This window comes from Nuphar pumila, chromosome 9 (genome assembly GCF_984573655.1).
Source record: "Nuphar pumila chromosome 9, dmNupPumi1.hap1.1, whole genome shotgun sequence".
In the NCBI taxonomy this organism is placed as follows: domain Eukaryota; kingdom Viridiplantae; phylum Streptophyta; class Magnoliopsida; order Nymphaeales; family Nymphaeaceae; genus Nuphar; species Nuphar pumila.
In genome coordinates this window covers 27,486,775-27,512,712 of record NC_143257.1, presented here as the reverse complement: position 1 = coordinate 27,512,712, position 25,938 = coordinate 27,486,775, and the positions used below count along the sequence as shown (strand labels likewise).

The following is a 25,938-nucleotide window of genomic DNA, read 5'->3' as shown; positions in this document are numbered from 1 at the left end:
AAATTTTAGGTTTTTCCAAGTGATTCTCAAATAAGTTTGAAAGTATTTAAAGAAATGTTTCAAAAAGATTGGATTTGATTTGAAAATCTTGAAATTCGAGTGCAAACTTTGAAGTTTGTAATAAATCTGAGATTTTGAAAAGATAACTTTGAAATTTTGAAGTTTTGAAATCATTTCTGAGATTAGAGATTTAAAATGAATTTGAATTTAATTTGAAGAAGGAAGATTTAAAATAGAATTTTGAAGAATAAGAATGAAATTTGAATTTAAAATTGGATCTAGGATTTTGAAAATGGAATTTTGAGATAGAATCTGGAATTTGGATTTAGACTTTAAAATGGATTTCAAAATGAATTTGGAAATAGGATTGGAATTTGAATTTGGATTTTGAAATATAATTGAAAAATGAATCAAAAAATAGATTTGGAATTGTAAATATTGAATTGAAAATCAAAGTGTGATCTGAAAATGAAATTAAGTTCTGGATTTAGAGTTTGAAATGAGGAATGGAATTTAAAAATAGAATGGATTTGGAAAATCAAATGGGATTTGGAAATAGAATTTGGATTTTGGAAATCCAGATGGAACTTGGAAGTAGAATTGAATTTGGACTTGGAATTGAGAAATGGAGTTCAAAAGGGAATTTGGATTTTGAAATCTGGGATTTGGAAATCCATATGGAATTTAGAAATGGAATTGGATTTTGAGAAATCCAAATGAATTTTAAAAATTGGTTTTTAGAAATCCAGATGATTTTGAAAATGGAATTGGTTTTGAAACCTGAGATGGAATTGGACTTTGAATTTGGAAACCCGGATTAAATTTTGGAAATGGATTTGGATTTGAGAAATCCAAAATGGAATTCGAAAGAGAATTGGATTTTGAAATCTGGATTTTAAATTAGGTTTTGATTTCAAATCTAGAATTCAGATTGGATATGAGATCTGGAATTCAGAATGGATTTGGATATGAAAACTGGGATTCAAAATGAAATCTGGGATTTCAAATTGGATATGGATTTGAATTCTGGGTTGATTTTGGATCTGGGATCCTAAAATCTAATTTTGAAGATCCATATGGAGTTGAGAAATAGAACTGGATTTGAGAAATCCAAAATGAATTTGAAAATCGATTTGAATTTCAAGACTGAAAATGAATTTTGAAAATAAAGATGAAAAATAAGGAATTTGAATGAAAAGAATGGGAATTTAAGATAGAATTTGAATTGAGAAAATAAAGATTGGAAATGGCTTTGAAAGGAATATTTTGAAAATTTTATCTCAAAATCACTTAGATTTTTAAAATAACTTGAAAATATGATGCAATTCTATCCTAAATGATGAATGAATCTAAAAGAAATTTGAAAATTGAATTTGAAAAACATATTTCATTCTTTAAGTGAATTGAAATAAGATTGAAGATATAATACATTTCTGACTATGGTCATAAAATGTATTATATAATAATCATATTTAAATTCAAGTAAAAATAAAACACATTTTGGTGCATTTATAGAGTTTAAAAATGAAATTAACCCTCAATATATCCTGACTATGGCCATTGATATATATTTTGAGTTAATTTCAAGTCAGACTCTAATAAAGGAAGAAAATATTTAGAAAATATGATGATTTTTGAAAAAGATCCAGTGTGGATCCAGTGTTATTCCATAAAAGATGAAAACCATAAGTTTTATCCACACCTTGACTATGGCCATTGATGCAAATCATCAACTTAGAATTTAATCACCTCTTATTAGAATGGTGCACGTGCCATTCGTGTTCCCATTCGTGAATTTTTTGAAATAAAAGAGAAAAATGATATGAAAAACAAGCAATTTCTAAGATATATACATGCTCATACATTCTAATCTAGTGCTTGAAATATAAATTTCTCATTATGATCTAGCTATTACATTTGAATTGGATTGGAATTCAAATTTCTAATCTAGAAAAGAAATTCAACGATTTATAACTTTTCTGTAAAAACAGAGTTAATGAGATGTGAATATAGGAAGAAGATGGAATATTCAATGTACGATGCTCTTAAGCTAATGAGGTTTCAGTATGTCATGGGTAAGAAGATATATGCCTTGGAATGCATTAAATGAGGGAATGATTGCCTAAAATACAGAAATGATATGTTGATACCTACATGATAGGTTAAACTAATGGTAGAACATATGTACCAATTGATCCCTAAACTAATGAGTATAGGCATGCAGATAGAATGATGAAACACGCCATGATGAATGCAGAAAACGGCTAACAGCAAATATGTATGTGTTGTGTACATGTAATGTATGATGTTGGAGCCAAACAGGTGTACATACTATGCTAGCAAAGCTACAAGAGCTGAAGGTGATTCCCCGTATATATACAGGATGGGCTGTGGGATGTGGTGAAAAGAAGGTAAGGTAACAAAGTATATACAGGCTACTGTAAGTGGCACTGTAGCAGGGTCGTGCCTTGAGGATAGAGATGGTGCGGTATAGTGACTGAAGTGAAGGTGCAAGGTAAGTGCAAAGTAGTGTCGTGCACAGTGAGTATGTGATGGATGATGTTGTTTTGTGAGCATCGAGATCACGATCACCAAGGTGAGCTATAAGCAAACCGATGAGCTAACGCATAAGTTATTCCCCAATAAATTCTACTGAAACATACATGGAATAGTTGATTTTCGACAATATGTAAGAAGATGGGCCATTTTGCAGAACTAAAAAATTCTGAATTAAAAGGGGATCAGTCTCTGGATGGCATATTTACCGACGCCACTTCGCTTCGTGAACACTAAATCACAGTGCTGTTAAAGTAAACCATCGTGGTCAACACCTAATTGTAATGAAACAAGGTACAATAGAACAATAGGGAAACAAACACAATGCCAACAAAGGGCTTTAATAAACTCACTTAAAGTTTGTCACTAATGGACCAAATACAATCTCAAAAGAGATAAAAATACCAAACAGCACAAGAGGCATACAAGCCTATAAGATGGGAAAAAACTCTAGAGAAAACCCTCAAATGATTCTAAAAGCATTGAGGAATAACAAGGGAGTGAGGCTCTATTTATAGAGCCTCACTCCAACACATGGGAGGCAGTCCAGCTCTTTGGACTGCCTTCCAACAGTCATTATTATGACTGTTGGGTGGCAGTCCAACGTCTAGTTGGACTGCTGCCCAACCGTCATATTTTTGACTGTTGTGCCTAAGCTGTATGGCAGTTTATTTATTTATTATAATGTTAAATTACATTTCAGTCCCTAGTGGACTGTACTATATAATAAAAGACAAAAATACCCTTATTGGGTATTTGGATACAATTTTATTTTTAACACTCCTCCTCAAACTTATAGGGAAATCACCGAAAGTTTGCTAAGAAGATACAAAAATTAAGGTAGTAGAAGAGCTTTGGTGAAGAAGTCTGCAATCTGAAATTCGGACTGGACATATGGCAATGTAATGGTCCCCTTCAAATATTCTTCGCGAACATAGTGACAATCCATCTCAATGTGTTTTGTTCGCTCGTGAAATGTGTGATTGTTGGCTATATAGATGTCACTTTTATTATCACAGCATAGCTTTGAAGGTTCTGAGACATCAACACCCATATCGAAAAGTAGTGCTCTCATCCACACAACTTCAGTGGTTGTGGTAGCCATTGCCCTGTACTCAGCTTCCGTAGAGGATAAAGACATTTTCTGTTGTTTTTTGCATCGCCAAGAAATGAGAGAATCACCTAAAAACACACAAAAGCCAGTAGTTGAGTGACGGTTATTGGGATCTCCTCCCCAGTCAGAATCAGTGTAAGAAATAAGACTTAAAGATGAGGAAGAGGATAAGAATAGTCCTTTAGATATAGTTTTTTTGATATATCGAACTATTCTTAATACTGCACTCATGTGGACGGTTGTGGGCGCATGTTGAAATTGACTTGCAGAATGTACGACATGCGTAATATTTGGCCTTGTAATGGACAGGTACATCAACGATACAATAAGTTGTCGATAAGGGGTTGGATCATCTAATAATACTCCATCTTCAGCTCGCATTTTCGCATTTATTACTTCAGGAGTATCAGCATATTTTGTGTCCGTGATTCCTGAACGCTCAACAATATCAGCTGCAAACTTGATTTGAGATAAAATATATCCTCTTGGTGAGTAGGCTACTTCAATTCCTAAAAAGTATCTCAAAAAGCCAAGATCAGTCATATCAAAAGATTTTTTAAGCAAAATTTTAATATCTTCAATTTTCTTTTGATCATTCCCTGTGATGATCATATCATCAACATACAAAAGAAGAATGATCAATGAGGTACCTGTAGATCTCACAAAAATAGCAGTGTTAGTGTAACAAGATTTAAATCCATGTTTTAATATCGTACCACTGAACAGATCATACCATGCTTTAGGGGCTTGTTTAAGCCCGTATAGGGCTTTTTGAAGACGAAGGACCATGCCTTTTTCAATAGACATACCAGGGGGGGATCCATATATACTTCTTCATTTAAGTTTCCATTCAAAAATGCATTTTTAACATCTAACTGATATATCGGCCATTTTCGAATGGATGCTATAGCAACTAGAGTTCTAACTGTAGTCATACGAGCTACTGGGGCAAAGGTTTCTTCATAATCTATACCATATTCTTGAGAATATCCTTTTGCAATAAGTCTTGCTTTATATCTCTCAAGAGACCCGTCACTTTTTGTTTTAATTTTAAACACCCATCTACACCCTATTGTCTTCTTTCCGATAGGAAGAGGTTGAATTGCCCAAGTGTGAGCCTTGTGTAATGCATCTAATTCAATTTTCATGGCTTCAACCCATTCGTTTATATTTTTGGCCTCGTTATAGTTGGATGGTTCATGATAGGAATGAATGGCTAGAAGACATGCCCTGTAGTTTGGTAAGAAGGATTCATATGAGACAAACCTACTTGGAGCCCTATGTGTTCGTTCTGACCTTCTAACACTAGTTTCTTCAGTATTTGTTAATTGATTATATCTGTCAAGGGCACATGGATGCTCCCCAATATTTCGTCTAGAGTATTGAAGAAGATCTTGAGATGGTTCACTACTTGAGTCATTAATAGACTCGAAGGTTTCAATATCATTACTAATACCTTTATTGGGTAACAAATCAAATAAGAAATCATATTCGGATTCTTTCTTAGGAACTTCAAAATCAAATCCACTGTCATTTTCTAGAAAGGTAACATTTCTAGAAACATAGAGTTTATCATTTGTTTTATCATAACATCGATATCCTTTTTTATTATCAGCATAACCAAGAAAGACACATTTTATGGCTTTAGGAGAGAGTTTGCTATATTTTTCAAGAAGCACGAAGCATTTACAACCAAATACCCTTAGCCTTTTTAAATCAGGAGAAATTTTAAAGAGTTTTTCAATAGGAGACTTGTTTTCCAAAGTTTGAGAAGGCATTCTATTTATCAGATAAACTGCGGTTAGGGCAGCTTCAGCCCAAAATTGCTTTGGAATTTCTTTTGAAATAAGTAGGGTTCTAGTAGTTTCAATGATATAACGATGTTTTCTTTCAGAAATCCCATTTTGTTGAGGTGTCATAGGGCATGATTTTTGATGCACAATTCCATGATTTTTTAGATATAATTGAAATTCATTTGAAAGAAACTCTCCCCCAGAGTCGGAGCGGAAGACTTTAATATTTGTTTTAAATTGATTTTTAACTAGATTATGAAAGTTTTTAAAACATGAAAAAACTTCGGATTTGAGTTTTAGAAAGTAAATCCAAGTATGTCTACTAAAATAATCTATAAATGTAACATAGTACGAATAACCACCTTTTGACATAACAGGGGCGGGACCCCACACATCCGAATGCACTAATTCAAAAATTTTATGTGTCACAGAGGTTCTAGACCCAAAAGGTATCATTTGCATTTTTCCAAGTATACAATCTTCACATACAAAATTTTTATCTTTACAAATTTTTTCCAAAAATGGAAAAAGAGATAATTTGGATATACTTGGGTGTCCTAATCTTTTATGCCAAAGATCTATATTAATGTCTTTGACATGATTACAAAACGAGTATTTTGGTAAACACAGGAAATCCATGTAGTAAAGGTCTCCTCGTCTATGTCCTTGCCCAATCAGCTTCCCTGACTGGAGATCCTGCACCCAACATGCCTTAGATGAGAAGAATACTTTACAACCATAGTCAACAATTTGAGAGACCGAAAAAAGATTCAAATCCAATTTGGGAATGACTCTCACTTTTGGAACAAAGAATTTTTTTGAAATATCATCAAGGTTTCCTAAGCTTTTGACTTTTAAAGAGGTACCATCGGCAGTTGACACACATGAAAAATATGATTTAGTGCAATCAGATAATAGAGACTCATTATGAGTCATGTGGAAAGAAGCACCTGAGTCTAGAATCCAAGAGGTCTTACCTGGAGGAGACGAGGAAGAGATGGTAGCTCCGGATGTAGAAGGTGCAGCCTTAAGAAGTTGTGAGACGGCTTCTGCTATTTGAGCAAGATTTAATTCATTGAAGCTGCCCCCTTTTCTTGATTCTTGAGGTTCTTCACTTAAGGCGGCCACCTTTTTAAATTTGGGACATTCTGGTCTTATATGTCAGGGTTCCTTACAATGATGACAAATAATTTTTCCTTTGTATCCTCCCTTGTATCCTCCTCCATTGTGTCCTTCTCCATTGAACTACTTCTCAAAGTGAGGTGGTTTATATGTTTTCACAAAATTTCCGGGCCTTGCCATGGCAAGGACCTCATCATTAGACTTGTGCATTCCAAGTCTTGTCTCTTGACAAATTTGAGCAAGGGCCTCACTTATAGAAGGAGAAGTGGTCCTATAAAGTAAGGAAGATCTTACTTGCTCAAATTCCGGTCGAAGGCCATAAAGAAAGGAGAAAAGATTTTCTCTTTCGATTTGGGTCCTTCTCATATCAATAGCCGAACCTTCCCATTTTGGTTCCAACATGGCTAATTCATCCCAAATAGGAGATAAAATACCGTAAAAATCTCTTACACTTTTATCTCCTTGTTACGTACCTTATCTTGGAGATAATAAAGTCTAGCTATATCCTTTTGGATAAAAGTACTTCTTAGAAAGCTCCATGCGTCACATGCCTTCTTGAATTTGATGATATTGGTGGCGATCTTGAACTCCATGGTATTCATAAACCATGAGAGTATTTGTACATTGCTTGCCTCCCAATCTTCCAATTTATTTTGGAATTCTTCCAAGGCTTTTTCTTTTTCTTCTTCGGACAAGGCTTTGACTTGATCTCCTTCTCTTCTAGTCAATTTGAGTTGTGGTTCACTAGTAGAACCACTAACAAAACCCCACAATTTTTTTCCTTTGATATGATTCTCCATAGCCGTCGCCCACATCAAGTAGTTGTTTTCATTGAGTTTGTAGGTGATGACGGTGGCGAACTCTCTTTCTCCCATAATGAATACTTGAGTTTAGACTAGAGGAGATAGGGAATGATCAACGATCGAAGAACACTTCCTTCACGAGATTCTCCTTCTTTCAAGAACCTCGCTCTGATACCATGTAATGAAACAAGGTACAATAGAACAATAGGGAAACAAACACAATGCCAACAAAGGGCTTTAATAAACTCACTTAAAGTTGGTCACTAATGGACCAAATACAATCTCAAAAGAGATAAAAATACCAAACAGCACAAGAGGCATACAAGCCTATAAGATGGGGAAAAACTCTAGAGAAAACCCTCAAATGCTTCTAAAAGCATTGAGGAATAACAAGGGAGTGAGTCTCTATTTATAGAGCCTCACTCCAACACATGGGAGGCAGTCCAGCTCTTTGGACTGCCTTCCAACAGTCATTATTATGACTGTTGGGTGGCAGTCCAACGTCTAGTTGGACTGCTGCCCAACAGTCATATTTTGACTGTTGTGCACAACAGTCATATTTTTGACTGTTGTGCCTAAGCTGTATGGCAGTTTATTTATTTATTATAATGTTAAATTACATTTCAATCCCTAGTGGACTGTACTATATGATAAAAGACAAAAATACCCTTATTGGGTATTTGGATACAATTTTATTTTTAACACTAATATCGTAGAATGAAAAATACCTGTCAATGTTACTTGAAACACAGACATCCACTGTGTTAAGGTTCAAGGGATTGAAAACACAGGTTTAGAATGTAAACATGTGATATTGTATTTGCTGCAATTTCAATTTTTTTTTTTTGGAACACATAACAAATAAAAAAAAAACATATTCCAAGATCAACGCAATGTAAAACTATTACAGAGGTTGCACAATCCTTGTAACTAAGCTCTGAATGCATGAAATTCCAAAAATGAAGATCCCATCAAGTCGATTCAGGTAGAGGAATCCAGGTTTGGACCTAAGACAGAGCTCTGCCACTTTTAAACCAGTTGAGTGCACCTGTATTGATGGGCAATTTCCAGAAGTTTGGACCTTGACAATGGGCATGCTGATGAACTGGAAGGGTATATGCGGTGGAGGTCTTATGAGAATTAAATGCAGAATATCCTACTAGCATGAGACAAAACAGAGACTATACCTACGCCATATGGCATCTTATTGCCGAGGAAAATGCAAATGGTTCTATGATCATGAGCTACAATGCTTAAGAGATGTAGGTTTTAATAAGAAACAACACATATTCAAAACATGAATGGATGACTGGTCGTGGCTCATGCTGATTTAACTGAATCGTGGCAGATTCTACCATGGTTTCAAATGCTTAATTCCTGTTGGACAATGAATCAAGCCTATAGTATAAGAAAAGAAACTAATGGCTCTCCTAAATACATACAGTCCCAAAAATGCATAGGTAGCTTGATTCCATCAAAACGACCCCTACCGTAAGCCGATCATCTATCAAATTGGGGTTTTCAAATTCACATTCTTACCGTGAATCCCTCTTAACTGATCAATTTGACATCTATCACTGCATTCCAGCAGGATAATCTGGGAGAATTTAGCCCATCAAGGGATAAACAGAGATTGTAGGTGAAGATTTCATGTTGATGCCGAGGAGTATATGTACTGCTAGAACATTCAACATGGGTGCATGATGTTGTGAATGAGGTGCACGTGATCTGGAAAGAAAAAAAAAAGATGCTACCACCAGAATAAATGAACAGTACGAGGGAAAAACAAAGTGTCCAAATGTCACCATTCAGCAGATTATAGAAAAAAAAGAGATCTAACACTGGTTAAACACAGACAATACGATGAACCACATGAGACAAAAGTCATATATATAAATTGGGAATCAGAATAAGCGTAGGAGATTAATAATGCAAATAAGAAATCAACTGCAATGGATAATTAAACTAAAAATAAGAAATCAATATGCGAAAAGGAGAAGACAACAAAGCAGGGAAATGAAAGCTAAGTTAATGCTAATGAAATTAAATGACAAGATCAACTTCTGGCAGATCAATATAGAAATAAAAGAAATTAAAAGGGGAAATAAATGGAAAATTTGATGGCCTTTAACATTATAGGAGAAAGAGAAGAAAGGACACTTAAATAGGCAGACGTATTGTAATAATCGCAAATTTTATACAATTACCTAGAAACTTTATGTAAAAATTTTATAATTAGCATGATTTGGGCCTAGGATCCGTTACCCGAGTCCAAAAAGAAAATATATATATATATGGGCATTAAAGTATAATAGAAAATAAACTTGTCGAATCCATCGTTGGACCCAAGTGGATACAACCCATGGATCCACTATTAGTCACGCAACCCGGATCCACGTTTTTAACTTCCCGAATCCAAATCACTACCGGGTCCAGCGTCTCGGGTCGCGGTTCGGACCCGGACCCGGACCCGGCCCACACCCTGCAAAAAGGAAACAAGTGGAGGTTAGAAAAAAAAAATAGGGGGGGGCAACCCGATAAAAAAAATGCAAAGGGTGGGTGGGGAAACCTTCTCCCCCGATATATCGGGTGTTAGGGTTCAACTGAACCCTAACACGAAAGGGGATGGGGAGTTGGGGGAGCACCCCGCAGCCGCCGGGCTTCCTTCCTTTTTGGAAGGTCACCCACCTACAAAGGGGGACCCGAACCCTTTCTTCTCCCTCTCTCTCTGTCCCATTCTCTCTCTCTCACTCTTTTCTACCTTTCTAAACCTCGAAGCTCCCTCCAATCCCAAGCCGCAGCTCGAGGCCTTGCCGTGAAGAGCCGACCTCGCCGGTGGTGGTGCTGCCCAGGCCGACCGACCCCTCCAGTGGATGCCGCAACACCCTCGCCGGAAAATGGTAGGAGTTCAGTACTTTTATTGTTTGGTGTTGAGTGCATCCGGGTATGTGTGTCAGTTAAGAAAGAAAGCTCATTATCGCATGAAGTTAGGGATGCATCCTGTTCTGGTTTTGGCCTTTGGGAGTTTCTCTCGGTCACTGATCGCTCCCTTGGGATTTCAGTCACAGTTAGAATGTTCGGGTTAATAAAACACCTTTGAATAACATACCCCCGAACGTTCTTTTCTGTGATGGTTGCCTCGGCCCGTGTGTACCCACGGGATAAGACAAGATAAACATAAATTAGTACATGTTAGGTATCACCGCGAGTGGAGATACTAGTGAGACCGGTTTATATTCTTCCAGCATGTTCTGAATTTGTGATTAAATGACGCCCTGAAATGAGTAGACATGAGATAATCAAATCCGTATTGGGACTGCTACACGAATGATTGCATGACTGTCATTGTGATGCATAAAATGGTTAATTGCTTAAATACTTGTTTAATTATTATGTTGCATAACATGTTCTAATGCCTTACTTGTTTAATTGTTGTCGTTGCATGAAATGTTTAAATTGCTTAATTATAACTGCTGTATAATCTGCATGCCTGTTTAGATATATGTCGGTTACTGCTGATGCATACTCTACTTTGTGTGATTTTTAATAAGCTGAAAGATTCACACATCACATACTAGATTCATGACATACCTGCATTTAGAGTACAGTTTTCCTACTTAGACGTGGTAGTCTAATTCCTATAATTTTTATTATTTTCAGGCACAGAGTAGTTCTATGAGCGACGCAGGATGAGGCGCTGACCAAGACTTGATCTACTTGTTCCCTGGCGGTCCTACTTTCTTTGGGATTGGACAATTTTATTTTGAGACTCATGATGTGAAAACTCTGATTCTATTATTTTTGAAATAAGAATAAATGGTGTGGTTTGCTTTTACTTTCCTGTATCGTTCTGAAATACTTAACCCTGTAATCATTTGTTGTTTCCGTTTTAAAAAAAAAAATCCTCAAAAATCTGGGTTAAAATTTCGGGGCGTTACACGTATGTTCTGGAGTTTTGACAGTATCCTCTGCAAATCGGTCTCTGTGGATCAATTCGTTTCTCCTCACCATCGTTATCCTTTTTATGAGAAGGGCTCCAGAACATTGGCCAAAAATTGAAATCACCATCGTGACTTAGTGACTTAAATGCATTTAAGAAACTAAGCAAAAATGGTGAAAAACCCAGCATATCTGTTACCCAAGATGGGCGTTGCTATATTAATACAGGAATGAAGCCTCGATGCCTTATGGTGAATAATGGAGAGCTTCCCAGCTAACACGAGGATACTCATATTTTCAACAATGCGACTGTCAAACTGGCTTTCCCGACAAACCATATTCATCTATACGGCAAATCAGATAAGCTATTCAAAATATTCCAGAAGAAAATAAAATCAGACCACATAACGATCATGCTGAAATGTGAGACCCTTGTTCAGCAGGTCTCTTGCTTAGGTGCGTCTAATTGCCAGAAATGCACAGAGATAAAAACACAGACATGATACCGTATGAAGCAGGGGAAACCAGTATCTCTCCAAATCGAGATGGATACGAGATAATAACAAGAATGGGAACAATGACGATCAACGAGAACACGCGTCTGATGCGTTTAATGAAGGCCAAAATTTAATGACAAACAGGAGAATCAAATTCCAAAATAGAAACAATAGCTTGAATGGGAAATCCAAAAATTCGCCGGAAAATTAACATGGGAACAACATTTAGCAGGAGATCTGGACTGGGATTCGGATGAATCCTGTCGGATTATAGAATCCAACAGCCTGAGCCCAGAAATCGTAGCATGAATGAAGCATGAAGAGGAAGAAAATGTTGGAACATAGTTGTTTTGTTACTGTTGCACGAGAGGTAGATTGGTTTGCTAGAGGCAAATCAATGCTACCATGGTGCTTCAAAATGGGGCAAAACAAAAACAAAAAAAAAAGAAATCGAGAGAAAAACGAAAGAGAGAAGTGGTTCTTACCTTGTTATCGCAGGGACCGGATCTCTTTTGATTGATTATAGAGGAAGGGAAGAAGGCGATTCTGAAGAATTTGTTGTTGTCTGCCGAAATCCTCAGTTTTTGTCAGGTTCTGAAGGAGGGAGGAGGGCTTCCTTCAGCCACTTCAGGAAAGATCAGAGGGAGGTTGAGAGGAGAAGGATTCTGATGGGAAGAGAATGGCGCGGGAGTGGAAAACGCGATGTGGAGAGGTGACAAATGGATGGAGGTAATGGATTAACGATCGAAGCCCTCCCCTCCACCAGACGCTTGTTTTTATAGAGGGAGAAGAAGGGTCAGGAAGAGAGCAAGAAAGTTGGGGATCGGATGGCTAAGGTGGGAGCAGCCGATCGAAGGTCTTCCTCCCTTCGATCCCTTGTGCTCAGGAAGAAACCGTTGGGCACTTTCAGCAGGGGTCCCTCCACTTTAGAAATTTACAAAGCAATAATTGTTTTAAAAAGGGTTCTTTCTAAAGGGGGTTTTAGTTAAAAACAGGTTTCAAAAGGGTTTAAACCATATTTTTTTTGTATTTTTTTTCTTTTTGATTTTGAATTTTTTGGTTTGTTCTTTTTCTATATTTTTTGGTATTTTTGAAATAAAACTCTAAAACTATGGGAAAATAAGGGATTTAAAACTATTTTTTGTATTTTTGAGAAATATTTACAAAAGAGGGGTTTTCTGAGAATTTGGGGTTATCATTTGAAATTTTCTTCAGAAAACGGGTTTTTGGATCCAGATTTTGAGGAAATATTCGAGTTTTTAATCTTGAATCGAGAAATACAGAGCATCAAATCCAAATGGACATCGGATCGACTGTCTGAGCCTTTCGGAAATTATTTTGGTATTTTTGTAATTCAAATCTTGAAAATTGGATAACGGGGCTCAGAATCGGATTTTGACACTGAATCCGGATCCTAAATCGAGTTAGATATAGAAAATGGATTTGATTCCAGTAAAATCCGAGAAATAAACTGGAATTTTGATTAAAACTGACTTAATTTACTCAGAAAATGGGGATCAGGGGTAAAAATGAAATATTTATAAAATTTTGAAAAATTTGGGGTGTTTACACCTGGTTCCTTACAAAAGTAGCAAGTAAGCTTGCTATAGTCCCTCCTTCCTCCTTGTCCACTTGGATTTTGGTTTTTGAAATGAGGAGGCTTGTATGTCTTTAAGTTGTTTCCCGGTCTTGAAACAGCATTTACACCTTCATTATCTTCATTAATTGAAGGTATGGCTAATACACTTAGGGTATTTTTGCTTATACTCATCCGAGTTTCTTCCCCACTTAATTTAGTTAATACATCTTCAAGAGGGGGAGAAGAAAAAGCCGATAAAAGAGAAGATCGAATTGGTCGAATTCGGGCCTAAGCTCATTCAAAAAATTAAAAAATCTATCTTCTTCCAATTGTTTGTGACGAAGCTCTATGGCTTCACCACTCCATTTGGGTTCGAGCATAGCAAGCTCATCCCAAATACAAGAGAGCTCGACAAAGTACTCTCTAATAGACATTTCTCCTTGTTGAAGCGTTAGCGCCCTCTTTTGGAGATAGTATTTATGGGATAAATCCCTAGAGGTATACATCTTCTCAAGATATTCCCATGCTTGAGAAGCCTTCTTGAACTTTATGATATTTGCATTGATTCTCGTTTCTACGGATGAAAATATCCAAGAGAGGATTTTTAAATTCTTCATGCTTTTTCGTATATTCTTCAAGGGCCTTGGTTCTTTCATCTCCTTCAAGAATCTTTATCTCTCCTCCTTCTATTAAAGTTATCTTGGGTTCCGGTTCGGGAATCGAGCCTTGGACATAGCCTCAAAGCCCTTTTTCTTTGATGTGAGCTTCCATGTTACCGGCCCAAACATAATAGTTGGACCCATTGAGTTTGAACCCAAGAGAGAAATGGGAGTCTTTTTCACCAATTAGAGATGAGAGATTATAAAAAACAATACGTATCTCAAAGGCCTTTCAACTCTTTCTTGACAAAAGAGGCTTCTAAAATATTGCTCGAAGGGGATGATCCACTCCAAACTTCAATAGCTTGAAGGCATGTTTTTCGAGGCACTTCAAAAGAGAAGAAACACATGATCCTCCTTCAAACGAGGCTCTGATACCATGTGAAAGTATCTCCAACAAGATACTACGAACAATATTACAATATTCTTGGAAATAAATACGTATACAAACGCCCAACAAGAACACTTGAAACACTTGTGCATACAATGCACAACACAAACTCACAAATGCACAAATACGAACCCAAAAGTAAGTTCCACTAACACAAGCTTGGGCTATAATCCCAAAGCCTTAAAAAATACAATGGAGGAGGGCCATTTATATAGGGCTTGGAGAGACCCTTGGAGGGGCTCCCACATAGTCGTTGGAGGGGCCCAACGACTAGTGGTGGCCCCCCAAGGTACAAGGTACAAGGTACAAAGGGTACAAAAAAGAAAAAGGAGAAAAATAAAAAGGGAAAAAATACAATACATATTCAAGAAATGAATATGTGCAAAAATGAGAAAAAGACTAAACTACCCCTACGGCTAAATAATAGAAATATATATTTTATATATATAATAAGTAGATACATATACATATATATTAATATATGTATATGTATTACCTTATATACATGATTTGATTACATAATTTAACAGTTTCCTAGAACTTCATGTATAAATTATTCAAATTCCTATCTGAGGCCCTCACTCAGCATTTGCTCTTAAACTCCACCTTGTGACAACAGTAGGAGTGAAGTGGAAATGTTGATAAAGGAAACCATCAATAACCGGAAAGCTGTTAATGTTTTCCCTCTTATTGAAGGGGCTATGTGATGATCTCGACCAATACATTTGGCCATGTTAAAAGAAGGTCCATCTCCCAAACAGGAATTTGTGTTACAGCGTTTGTATAAAGCAGAGAAGATGAATAATCTGAGTAAAATGAAAGAAGATTGACATGGAAACTTGCTATTTGTCAATGCACTTTAAGCCGTGGATCAACCCAGCTGCTCTCTAGCCAAGGTCCATTCTTCTATTTTTAGTCAATTACGAGTTTAAGGAATACAATGTACAATATAAAGGCCTTTGACCCACAGTGAGATGACTTTGATTAGACTAATTATCACAGGAAGGCATTGAATTCACCATAACTGTCATAGGTTCTGCAACAAAAAGAAGCAATAGGATATCACAAAGGTCTAATTCTACATACTGTGTTTCCAATAAATGCTGGTGAATGAAGCGGTTGGATACAGAACTGATAAAAATTTTGGCCTTCATTCTGTTAAGATAAAAATAATGAGATAGTTTAAAAGGAACATATTTTATTTAAAGCAAAGGAGCCGTAACAATTTCAGCATCAAATAAGATAATAGTACCTGCAGACTAGTTAACAATGATAAAGGATCAATAGCAGCATTAGTATGAACTCTGCTGCTCCGTGCAAGAACAACCTGAGTTATAACACTGTAAATTTTTTAGCACATCCCTTAAAAAGCACAAACAAAAATAAAGAAAAACAATCCAAACTTTGTTGTGACTACTATATATGTCGTTATTTATGCAACATTACATACACATGTTTGTAATTGTATGCTCAACATTACATACACATTTTTGTAATTGTATGCTTTGTTAAAGAATGTCATATTACATGTATCTGTGCTACCCTCATAGCTGTGTATACATGTTTATTATTGAGGGGAATTTTTGTAAGCATTAGGGGCCTTAGTCAAATATTTGTGTCATGTAGCAAAGGGGGATCGACCCCTTTATGTTGTATACTCTCATTCTTTTGAGGACATGAAAACCCTAACACTTGAGTGCTCTATTCCTTCTTTTTCTCATTCCTCTTCTCTAGTGCTTTGGGATCTCTTTGCTCAATATCGTATCAGAGCCTGGCACTAGAGAGGGGATACTGAGGGAGCATTCAAAAGGCAGCGAAGGCTTCATTCTCGAAGGCTTCATTGAGCCCTAAAAATCAGATTTAACTGAGTTTTAAGGTATTTTTAGGTACTTTATTGCTGATATAAACTAGTTTTGGGATATTTGTTGTGTACCGACTGTTGTAACAGATTTATGTGGACCTGATATTGTAGTGTGTGAACTCAGATATTTGTTCTGTGCTGTTTGTGGATGTAGAAGATGCTAAAATGTATATATATATATATAGATAGATAGATAGATAGATAGATATATAGAGAGAGAGAGAGAGATAAAATATAGATATATGTGTGTATGTATTAAATACATTTATATATATATATATGTATATATATATATATATTTTCTGTATATACACCTTTTTTGTATTTTGTATTTTGTATTTTGTATTTTTTCTTTCTTTTTCAGTTTTGAACAGTCAACTCAGTGTTGACTGCAGGCTTCTAGCCATTGGAGCTAGTCCAACCGTTGGACTGGCTCCAATGGCTCTATGAGCCACCTCTTTTGTATATAAAAGGGGGTGATCCCCCTTATTTTGTATGTATGCTTCTACAATATTTGTGCCTCAATAAAATCTATATTTTTTACTTTGTGAGTTCTCTATTGTGAACTTCTTTGTGGGTTTTGTGTGTGACTCTTTTGAGGCTCTTTTGTATGTCCATTTTGGTTCATTGGTGGACTTTGTTGGAGACTCCCTTTTCCTTACATGGTATCAGGGCTTGGTAATACTAAGCTCCTTGTTTGTGCACGTGGGATCATAGTTGTGATTTTGGAGATCCAAGCATTCGTGTGAACTATTGGTGGTGATCCTGAAATGAAATAAAACAAGATGTGCACAAACACAATGCCAACAAAGGGTCACAAAAGTGCACAAACACAAGGTCTCTAATGGACCAATTACAATCTCACAAAAGAGATACACAAAAATAACAACTCGCAACAGAGCAACAATGTAAAAAATATAGATTTATTATTTCACACAAAATGCTTAGAAAAACATTATGGAATACAAGGGGAAAACCCTTATTTATAACCAAACAAAAGGTAGAGTGGGGAAAGCCCAACTAGATGTTGGGCTAGCCCCCACAACCATAAAAAATACAAAAACAAAAAAAAAAAGAAAAAAAAGGCCCTATAGGCTGATCCCTATTACAACGTGAATTTACTGAAATACCCCTAATGGGTATTTCGGTTTATACAGACAAAAATATATATGATCTATACAATATATTTTAACACTCCCCATCAAACTTACGGTGAGATCACCGAAAGTTTGTGAAGAAGAAAAAGAAAACGAGGTAGATGAAGAGCTTTGGTAAAAAGGTTTGCAATTTGAAATTCGGACGGAACATATGGTAAATCAATCGTTCCCTTCAAGTGTTCATCCCGAACGTAGTGACAATCCATTTCGATGTGCTTTGTTTGTTTATGGAATATATGATTGTTGGCTATATATATGGTACTCTTGTTATCACAGCACAACTTTGAAGGTTCTGAAACATCACCTCTCATATTTATAAGGATTGCAACCACACGACCTCAGTTGTTGTAGCTGTAAGACCCGTGTTCTTTTCAAAAAAAAATTTGTGGTTGGATCCAAATGGATCCAACCCGGATTCGGGTTCTCCCCCCCCCCGCCCCCCTATGCTTTTTATTTAAACCCAACTGGGGGGGGGGGTCTTCTTTGCGAAAAGAGGAAAACCCCTCCCTTCCCTACACTCTTTCTCTCTCCCTGACTGCAACACCTCCAACCCCCCGACCCGAGCCCTTTGTCGGAGGCCCTGCTCAACGCCGGGAATCCCCTTCCAACTCCGGGCTCCCTCTCAGCAGAAACCTTGCTCACCCGACTCCTCCCTCTGCTTTTTCCCCCCTTGTCTTCCCCCTCCTCACGCCGGCTTCCACAAGAGAGCCCTCTCGTCCCCCTCATCTTCTTCCTCTCGTCGGTGCACAAGTTTTCCCCCCCTCCTCAAGTACGCACCCTTCGTCTCTATCTCTGTCGTCTATCTTCCTCTCGATTTCCCTTTGTCGTGACTGACACCCTCATCGGGCCTCCTTCGGTAGCCATCCCCGAGTCGGGCCTCACCATACGATGCCACCATCGTCGAAACACCTCCGGCCCTTCTCTCTATCGACAGGCGCAAGAGGGCAAAGCCCTCCTGCCCACTCCCTCTTTTGAATCGACGTAGAAGAGCACCCTTCTGTTACGACAATGGAGGGGCGTAGCCCCTCCCTGCTCTCTTCTCTCTGTTAGCTCAGTAGAGGAGGGGCGCAGCGGACGCGACACGCGCAGCAAGGCATAAGCTTGGGGGAATTGTGTCCAAGACTCCAAGGACAATCTGAATCACTATATGATAAACATATTGTATATCCATGCATGTACACATACAACCCTGCACACTGAAATTCTGATGACTTCAGGAGCTGAATTGTTATCAGAGATACACATTGAAAACTAGGCACAAACACACAAATACTGCAAGTCAAATTCCTCAGCCTTGAATAAATATATGACAAGTTCACTGGATTTTTGCATTGAGAACTTCCACATGGTTACATAAATTGTACATCACCAAGGGTATTTATATAATTTTCCAAAGCAGAAACAATACAGCCAAAATAGTTTCATAGTCATTATTCTCTTTCTAAAATGCTGGAATGCCTTGATGGAATCTGTATCTATAATTGTATGATGTTTGCTCATAACCTTTGGTGTAACGCCCCAAAATTTCGACTTGTGATTCTGAAAACATTATCGAAATACCTTTCAAAGATTTAAAGTTTTTACTTTTAAAATCGACAGCGAAAGACATTTAGAAAGGAGCACAAGTCAACAAATCCTGGGTACGTTAGCTGAAAAACCATCATTCACATAAACCACAACTTAATGTAATTGAGGAAATAAGGAAATAGATTAAAAAACTGCAGTTTATTACAAAATGAGCATCTTCCCAAAGTTCAATAATCTAAAGAAAAACTCAAAAAGACTCAGAGTCAAGCCGCCAGCAGAAAGAAGATAAATCTTGAGCCATATTGCACCACGCCATCGGCCGTCTGTGAAGTCCTACTCCTCACCTGCCCATGAAATGGGTCAGTTTCATAACAAACCAGTAGGTGCACGAACAGATAAGTAGAATGAAAATAAAGCAGGACATTAATGAGATAAGCAATTATGATATTAAAACAATCAATACGATTGTAATTTATTCTAACAAGTGTAATATGTGCAAAGAGTTGTTATTTGAAGCATTTCAAGCAGTGTAAGTCTCAATCATCTACAACTTATTCAAAAAGATATTTTTTAAGTTCTGATATTAACTGGCTTGTGGGTACGCACAGACGCGAAACGTAGAAACAGCCGAGACCGATCCGGGGGTTTATTATGTTAGGTGTTTTCATTAACACGGATGGCTGACTGAGTCCGCTCCTAAGGGGACGGTCAGTGACCAAGAGAGTAAATCCCCAAAGGCATTCGTGGCCCATAGATGCATCCAACTTCTGCAGAAGTACCTGGGAATTACCACCTAGGATAATTTATGGTAATCCCATTTCCCCTAACTTCGATGACTGGGAAAGCCGAGTCTTTTGCTCGTGGGGTGGTTGTTAACAACCTGTCCATCGGAGTTTTTGTACCATCCATCCTCTCCCTTGATGAACCGTGAAGGTCGAATGAGTACGACGGGGGTTTCTTAACCGCCGCCCCATCCTACATGCTCTGGTCTATTAGACCCACTCGAGCATCTTGCCTGTGAAGGCGAGTTGTCACCATTTATGTGATCTCAGCATTGTGCTAAATGCACGCATCAAGGTTGCTATAACCTTCTCATCCAACCATCGTAACACACATGGGACGTATTTGTCCAAAAGTACGATCGTACCTTCCTAGAGGTACGACTACGATAAGAGGGTAACAATATAATGTTTTATAATTCTTTTGGTTCATACATGACATGTATTGCTCTTTGGGCAATTGGCCTGTGGAGGCCGACATTATCTCATCTATATCAATAAAGTGTTGATTTCCCACTTCAAGGTACTCCATGACCTCTCGTCAAATTTATACCATACATGCCTTAAGGTTCGGTTATAATAGTAATTGCAGTGGGTTTCTCTCCAAAAATGAGTCTATTCACAAAGTTTACATTAAGTATGCAATTTCAAAAGGATAAGCATGCAAAACAGACAATCACAAGTCAAGAAATCTTACAGGTAAACAGGTATACCAATTAAACTACCCGATTCTCTCTAGAATGAGTCTACCCATAGAGTTTACTCTAAGCATGTAGTTTCAAAAGAATTAGAACGAGTAAAACATTGACTAGCAATTCAAAAATTAAATACTTCTTCAGATAAACAGGTATCTAAAATAACTATTCTATCTCAGGAGTCTTAAAATAACGAGTTCTCTTATTTTTGCAGTCGTCTCTCTCTCTCTCTCTCTCTCTCTACCTAGGTTTTTGTGCATCTCATCTATCTATCTCTCTCTACCTAGGTTTCTGCGCATCTCATCTACCTTCTACAGGTGTCTTGGCTAGGTTCTGAAATTTTTTGGTGGTTTTAGGTGAGGTTTAGGTGGGTGAAATTAGGTATACTCTACTGGTTTGTTCTGTGACAGAACTGTATTCCGACAGTCACAGAAAAACAGGTTCGGGTAAAAGAGCTATAGGTCAGTATGAATCAAATTTGGAGGTGAGGTAAATTGGGTTGTTTAAGGGCAAATAGGGCTAGTAGTTTATGAAATGACAAAGATAACTTTGGGATAAAAGGTAAAAGGTACACTGCCCAATAGCCTACAAATTTTGGCGGTATTCTAATATGATCTATTTCATACTTGTTTGAGGTCACAGTGAGTAAACTTATTTAACATAACCAGAAAAATAAGATATCACAGAGTCCTTTCCCCAAAAAACAGGACCATACTGTTACAATAAATAAAGTAAGAAATACCTTATGAAGCCTGAAATTGAAGCTTGTGTTATTTATTGCCTTCAGTGCATTCTTCACAGTCACTTCCCAGGATGCCTGATCTGGCATATGATTTATGCCTAGAACTATGGTTGGTTCTTCTTTACAGAATCCTGAAATGGATGATGAGATCTGCACGACAATATAACATACATTATGCAAAGAGCAGTTTAACACCACAGCAATCAGTTTCATTCAGATTAACATTAAGACCTGGCATAAAGTTGCTTGAGCAGAGTCCATGGCCTTCTCCCATGTCCAAAGAAGGGTTTCATCCCATGCAATTGTAGTCACCAATATAGAACTCCCTTCAAGTTCATTGATCTCCACCTGTTACTCAGTTAGGAGTTAATTAAAACATATCAAGGATTCATATGAGACTGGGTGCTGTATCTAGATCTGGCAAATGATCAGATGTGCTTGCAGCTTAGCATGGTTGGGCTCACATGAAGTTCGTTTGGGCTTGTCATGTCTGCTGAGCAAGCCAAGCTATAAGCAGCTTGTGTAGTATAAGCAAGATGAGAATGAACACTGGGTCTTTAGTTGTAAAACCCACTTTAATATATATATATATATATATATATATATATATATATATATATATATATATATATATATATATATATATATATCGGACCCGAGTCGGGTCGGGACCCGACCCAGGCCCGCCCTCGTTGGGGTTTTTAAAATCCGACGCAGGGGAGGATTTGTTTAAAAACAAACCCTCTCCCCTGTACGCCCCCCCCCCCCCCCCACTCATGCCGTTCCACCCTCCTCGGCAGGATAAGGAAACCCCTTGAGGGTTTCCCCGGTTGTCGCCTCCCCCAAGCTCTTTAAGAGCATGGCAGGAAGGGAAGGGGGGCACACCTCCCTTCTCTTCTCCTCCTCCTCGCTCTCCTTGCGCCGACGGCCCTTCTCGCAAACCCCACTGTCTCCTCTCGTCCCCCCCGCGGCTGCTGTCGCCGGCAAACAAAGTCGTCAGCCACCTCGCCTTCTCTCTTTCCTCTGTGGCCACTAGCGACCGTCGCCGCCGGCGACCTCAACTCCCCCGCTTTGACATCCTCGTCGGCACCTCCTCTTCGGCAGCCCCAGGTAAGTCCTCCCACCTCTTCGTCTACCTTCTCCTCTCCCAACAGCCGCAGGCAGAGGCCAAAGGCCCCTGCGTCTCTCTCTCTGCTTACCTTCCAGCAAGGGCCATCGGCCCCTGCCCCTCTTCTTTTAAAATCCAGCAGGGGCCGATGTCCCCCGTCATTTTTTCTCAAGCCCGATAGGGTCCTTTGGCCCCTGCCCCCCTCCTCTTTTAAAGACCAGCAGGGGCCGATGGCCCCTGCCCTTTTTTTCTCCATAAACGACAGGGGCCATTGGCCCCTGCCTCCTCTTTTGAAAGCCGCAGGGGGCCTTTGGCCCCTGCGCTCCCTCTCTCTGCTCATTTTTTCGGCAGAGGCCATCGGCCCCTGCCATTCCTTTAAAGCCAGCAGGAGCCTTCGGCTCTTGTCTCCCTTTTCGGAAACCCAGCAGAGGCCGATGTCCCCTGCCCCTCTCTTAGTCGTCTGGCAGGGGCCGATGGCCCCTGCCCTTCTTTAAATATCCGGCAGGGGCCGATGGCCCCTGCACCTGTTTCCTTTGGCGGCATGGGTCATTGGACCCTACCCCGTTCTGTTTCAGGTCAGTAGGGACCGTTGATCCCTGCCTTGTTTTGCAGAAAAGCCGAGACCCCAGTCCTTTGTTGCCATTTTCCCTATTCATTTAAATGCATACTAATAACGTACCTTTGCAGCTTACGCAACAGGCCCCGTTCGTGCTCCGTGGCCCGACCCTAGTATTATCCTCACGCGTAGGCGTACGCAGCTACACAACATTCTGAGGTAGGGTAAAGTCGCACAAAGGGCAATAAATGAACCTATTTAAGTTGAAATAATTAAGATGCCCATGCTAGATATGCTTAGAGTTATATTGCTTCTGCATTTCGCATTATCTTGTTTGTATGCTCATGGGTCGAGGTACAGTTTCATTCTTCGATCATTATTTTGCATAGTTGCTTATGAGTTTGAGGTGTGGTTTCGTACTTCTTGCAATACCTATGCCCTTGTTTGATTGCATACATTTTTGCCTGCACGTTTCCTTTGAGTGAGGTACGACTTCGTGTCTCATGTATTACTTATGACCTTATGTGTTTGCCTATCTAAGTGGTCAAGGTATGGTTTTGGTACCTCGTGTGTTACTTATGTGTTTTTCGCTCGATGTGCGGCATCGCAAGTCGAGAGTTGCTTGTCGTCATGTTATAACCTGCATATGCTCACACTCATGATAAATATGTACTTAAAAAAATGTAGTCTTGTGCCTAACCTGATTTCAGTTGTTTTCAAAACACTAGAAGTTGCGTTGGTGCACTATAGTTCATTTAAAGAGGATTTCCTTCTGCAAACCCAGTGTTCTTCAGATTGCACAACTTTTGCAAAGTTAAGTTTTAAGTCTTGTCGGATTGCGAAGTCACATTTGGGCCCTCCCAGGTCCACACACTTGGGAGAAATATTTTATAACCCCGATTCGAGTTGCGACCCAATTCGAATAACCCCAATAAGGGCATGAGCCTATGAATGAGTGGGGTTCTGTTAAAGGACTCATTATTCATTTATCCATCTAGTGTCGCATGTCGATACTAAGATAAATTTTGGATGCAAGATTGATAGTGTTGTGCCTTGCGTGAATGACTTAATGTGGCATTATGGCTTTTAAGGATGAATCGTGTCAAATGAGTACTCCTATATTCTTTGGATCGTTATGAAGTTGTGTGTTACGTGTTCCTTTTTAGAAGCCCACACACCTCCCTTGTTCAGTATAGCGTACTTTTAGACATGCACAACATGTTAAGTACTTTGTTGATTGAACGAGAGATCTGAGATGACCTTGCATCATGAAATATGCAAAATATTGTTGAAGTGAATTCAAGACTTATCTTGCCAAACTGTGTTGTATTGATTCTTTTGTAGATAATATCTGTTGGGGTTTCTTTTGTGGAACCATTTCCCTTTCATCGTAGTCGTACTTTTGACAAGTACGATCATACTTTTTGACAAATACGTCTTCTTACGTTACGATGATTGGATGAGTAGGTTGTGGCAACCTCGACAAGTGCAAATAACAAAATGATAAGATCACCTAAATAGGTGATGATTCTGTAATGAGATATTGCGGAAATATAAAGAGTTCATACAAGCACTTACAACAATGAATAAAAGAGACAATATCACAAGTCCACAAAGGGACAATACAAGCACAAGCCTTTAAGAAGGCAACAATATAAAAAGCCTCTTATTGAGAAGAGAGAAAGCTCTCAAGAATGAAAAATATACAAGGGGATCACCCCTATTTATACACAAGGGAGAGGAGAGAAAGAGAGGCAAAAAGCCTCAAAAGGAGAGCCCAAAAGGGGGCTCCCATGGAGTCGTTGGGAGCCCCCAACGGTCACATTTGTGACCGTTGGGGGCTCTAACGACTCTATGGTTGGAGCCCCTTTTGGTCCTTAAAAAATACAAAAAAGAATTTTAAAAAATAAAAAAGAAAATTACATTTTAACAAAACTCGAAAATAGTTGTTTTCTAAAACAACTATGTAAAATTATAAAAATACCCCTATCGGGTATTGATGTAATATATATATATACAACAACAACAACAACTACGCCTTCATCCCAAAACAATTGGGGTCAGCGATATGAACCAAAAAAGAAATTTCACATATATATATATTAGATACATTTTAACACCCCCCCTCAAACTTTACGGGGAGATGACGGAAAGTTTGCCAAGAAGAAACATGAAGCGAGGAGCCAGAAGAGCTTTAGTGAAGAAGTCCGCCAACTGATATTCTGAAGTGACATATGGCAGAGCAATAGTTCCTCGTAAGAATTCATCACGAACATAGTGGCAATCCATTTCGATATGTTTTGTACGCTCATGAAAAGTATGGTTGCTCGCAATATAGATGGAGCTCTTGTTGTCGCAACATAACTTTGAGGCTTCGGTAATATCAACTCCCATGTCTTTAAGCAAACTGCGAAGCCATACAAGTTCCATTGTCGTGGTTGCCATAGCCCGGTACTCAGCTTCAGTGGATGATAGTGAAACTTTCTGCTGCTTCTTGCATCGTCAGGCAATCAAAGAGTCCCCTAAAAAGACACAAAAACCAGTAGTTGAGACTCGATCATTTGGATTACCTCCCCAATCTGCATTAGTATAAGCAAGAAGATTCAAGGAAGAAGAGGAGGATAGAAATAGCCCTTTATTGATGGTATTCCGAATGTAGCGGATGATTCGGAGAACAACACTCATATGCGCAGTTGTAGGAGCATGCTGAAATTGGCTAACTGAGTGAACCGCATGAGTGATATCTGGTCTGGTGATGGTTAAATAGGTAAGAGACCCAATGAGTTGTCTGTAAGGTGTGGGATCTTCTAGAAGAACCCCATCCTCCAACCGCAATTTGGCATTAATAACCTCAGGAGTCTCTACTTTCTTATCATCAGAAATCCCAGACTTAGAACATATATCTGCAGCAAGCTTCATCTGTGACAAAATATATCCTCTAGGAGAATATGCAACCTCAATTCCAAGAAAATATCTGAGAAAACCTAAGTCAGACATATCAAAATTATCTTTTAACATATTTTTAACATTAATAATACTACATTGATCATTCTCAGTGAT

The 25,938-nt window shown here is 38.4% G+C and overlaps 1 protein-coding gene across 6 annotated transcripts in view; it reads right to left on the bottom strand.

The window, feature by feature from the left end:
• Window positions 1-25,938, bottom strand: part of LOC149828524 (isochorismate synthase 2, chloroplastic-like) — a 239,968-nt gene that overhangs the window by 134,981 nt on the left and 79,049 nt on the right. For 5 of the 6 annotated variants that reach the window (XM_090017628.1, XM_090017632.1, XM_090017629.1 and 2 more), the window contains exons 5-8: window positions 21,446-21,562; window positions 21,215-21,364; window positions 15,706-15,780; window positions 15,540-15,608 (exon numbers count right to left, since the gene is read on the bottom strand). In XM_090017628.1, the coding sequence (XP_089873754.1) occupies window positions 15,540-15,608; window positions 15,706-15,780; window positions 21,215-21,364; window positions 21,446-21,562 (411 nt within the window). The remainder of the gene's footprint in view (window positions 1-15,539; window positions 15,609-15,705; window positions 15,781-21,214; window positions 21,365-21,445; window positions 21,563-25,938) is intronic. The other variant, XM_090017631.1, reaches the window with a different exon arrangement.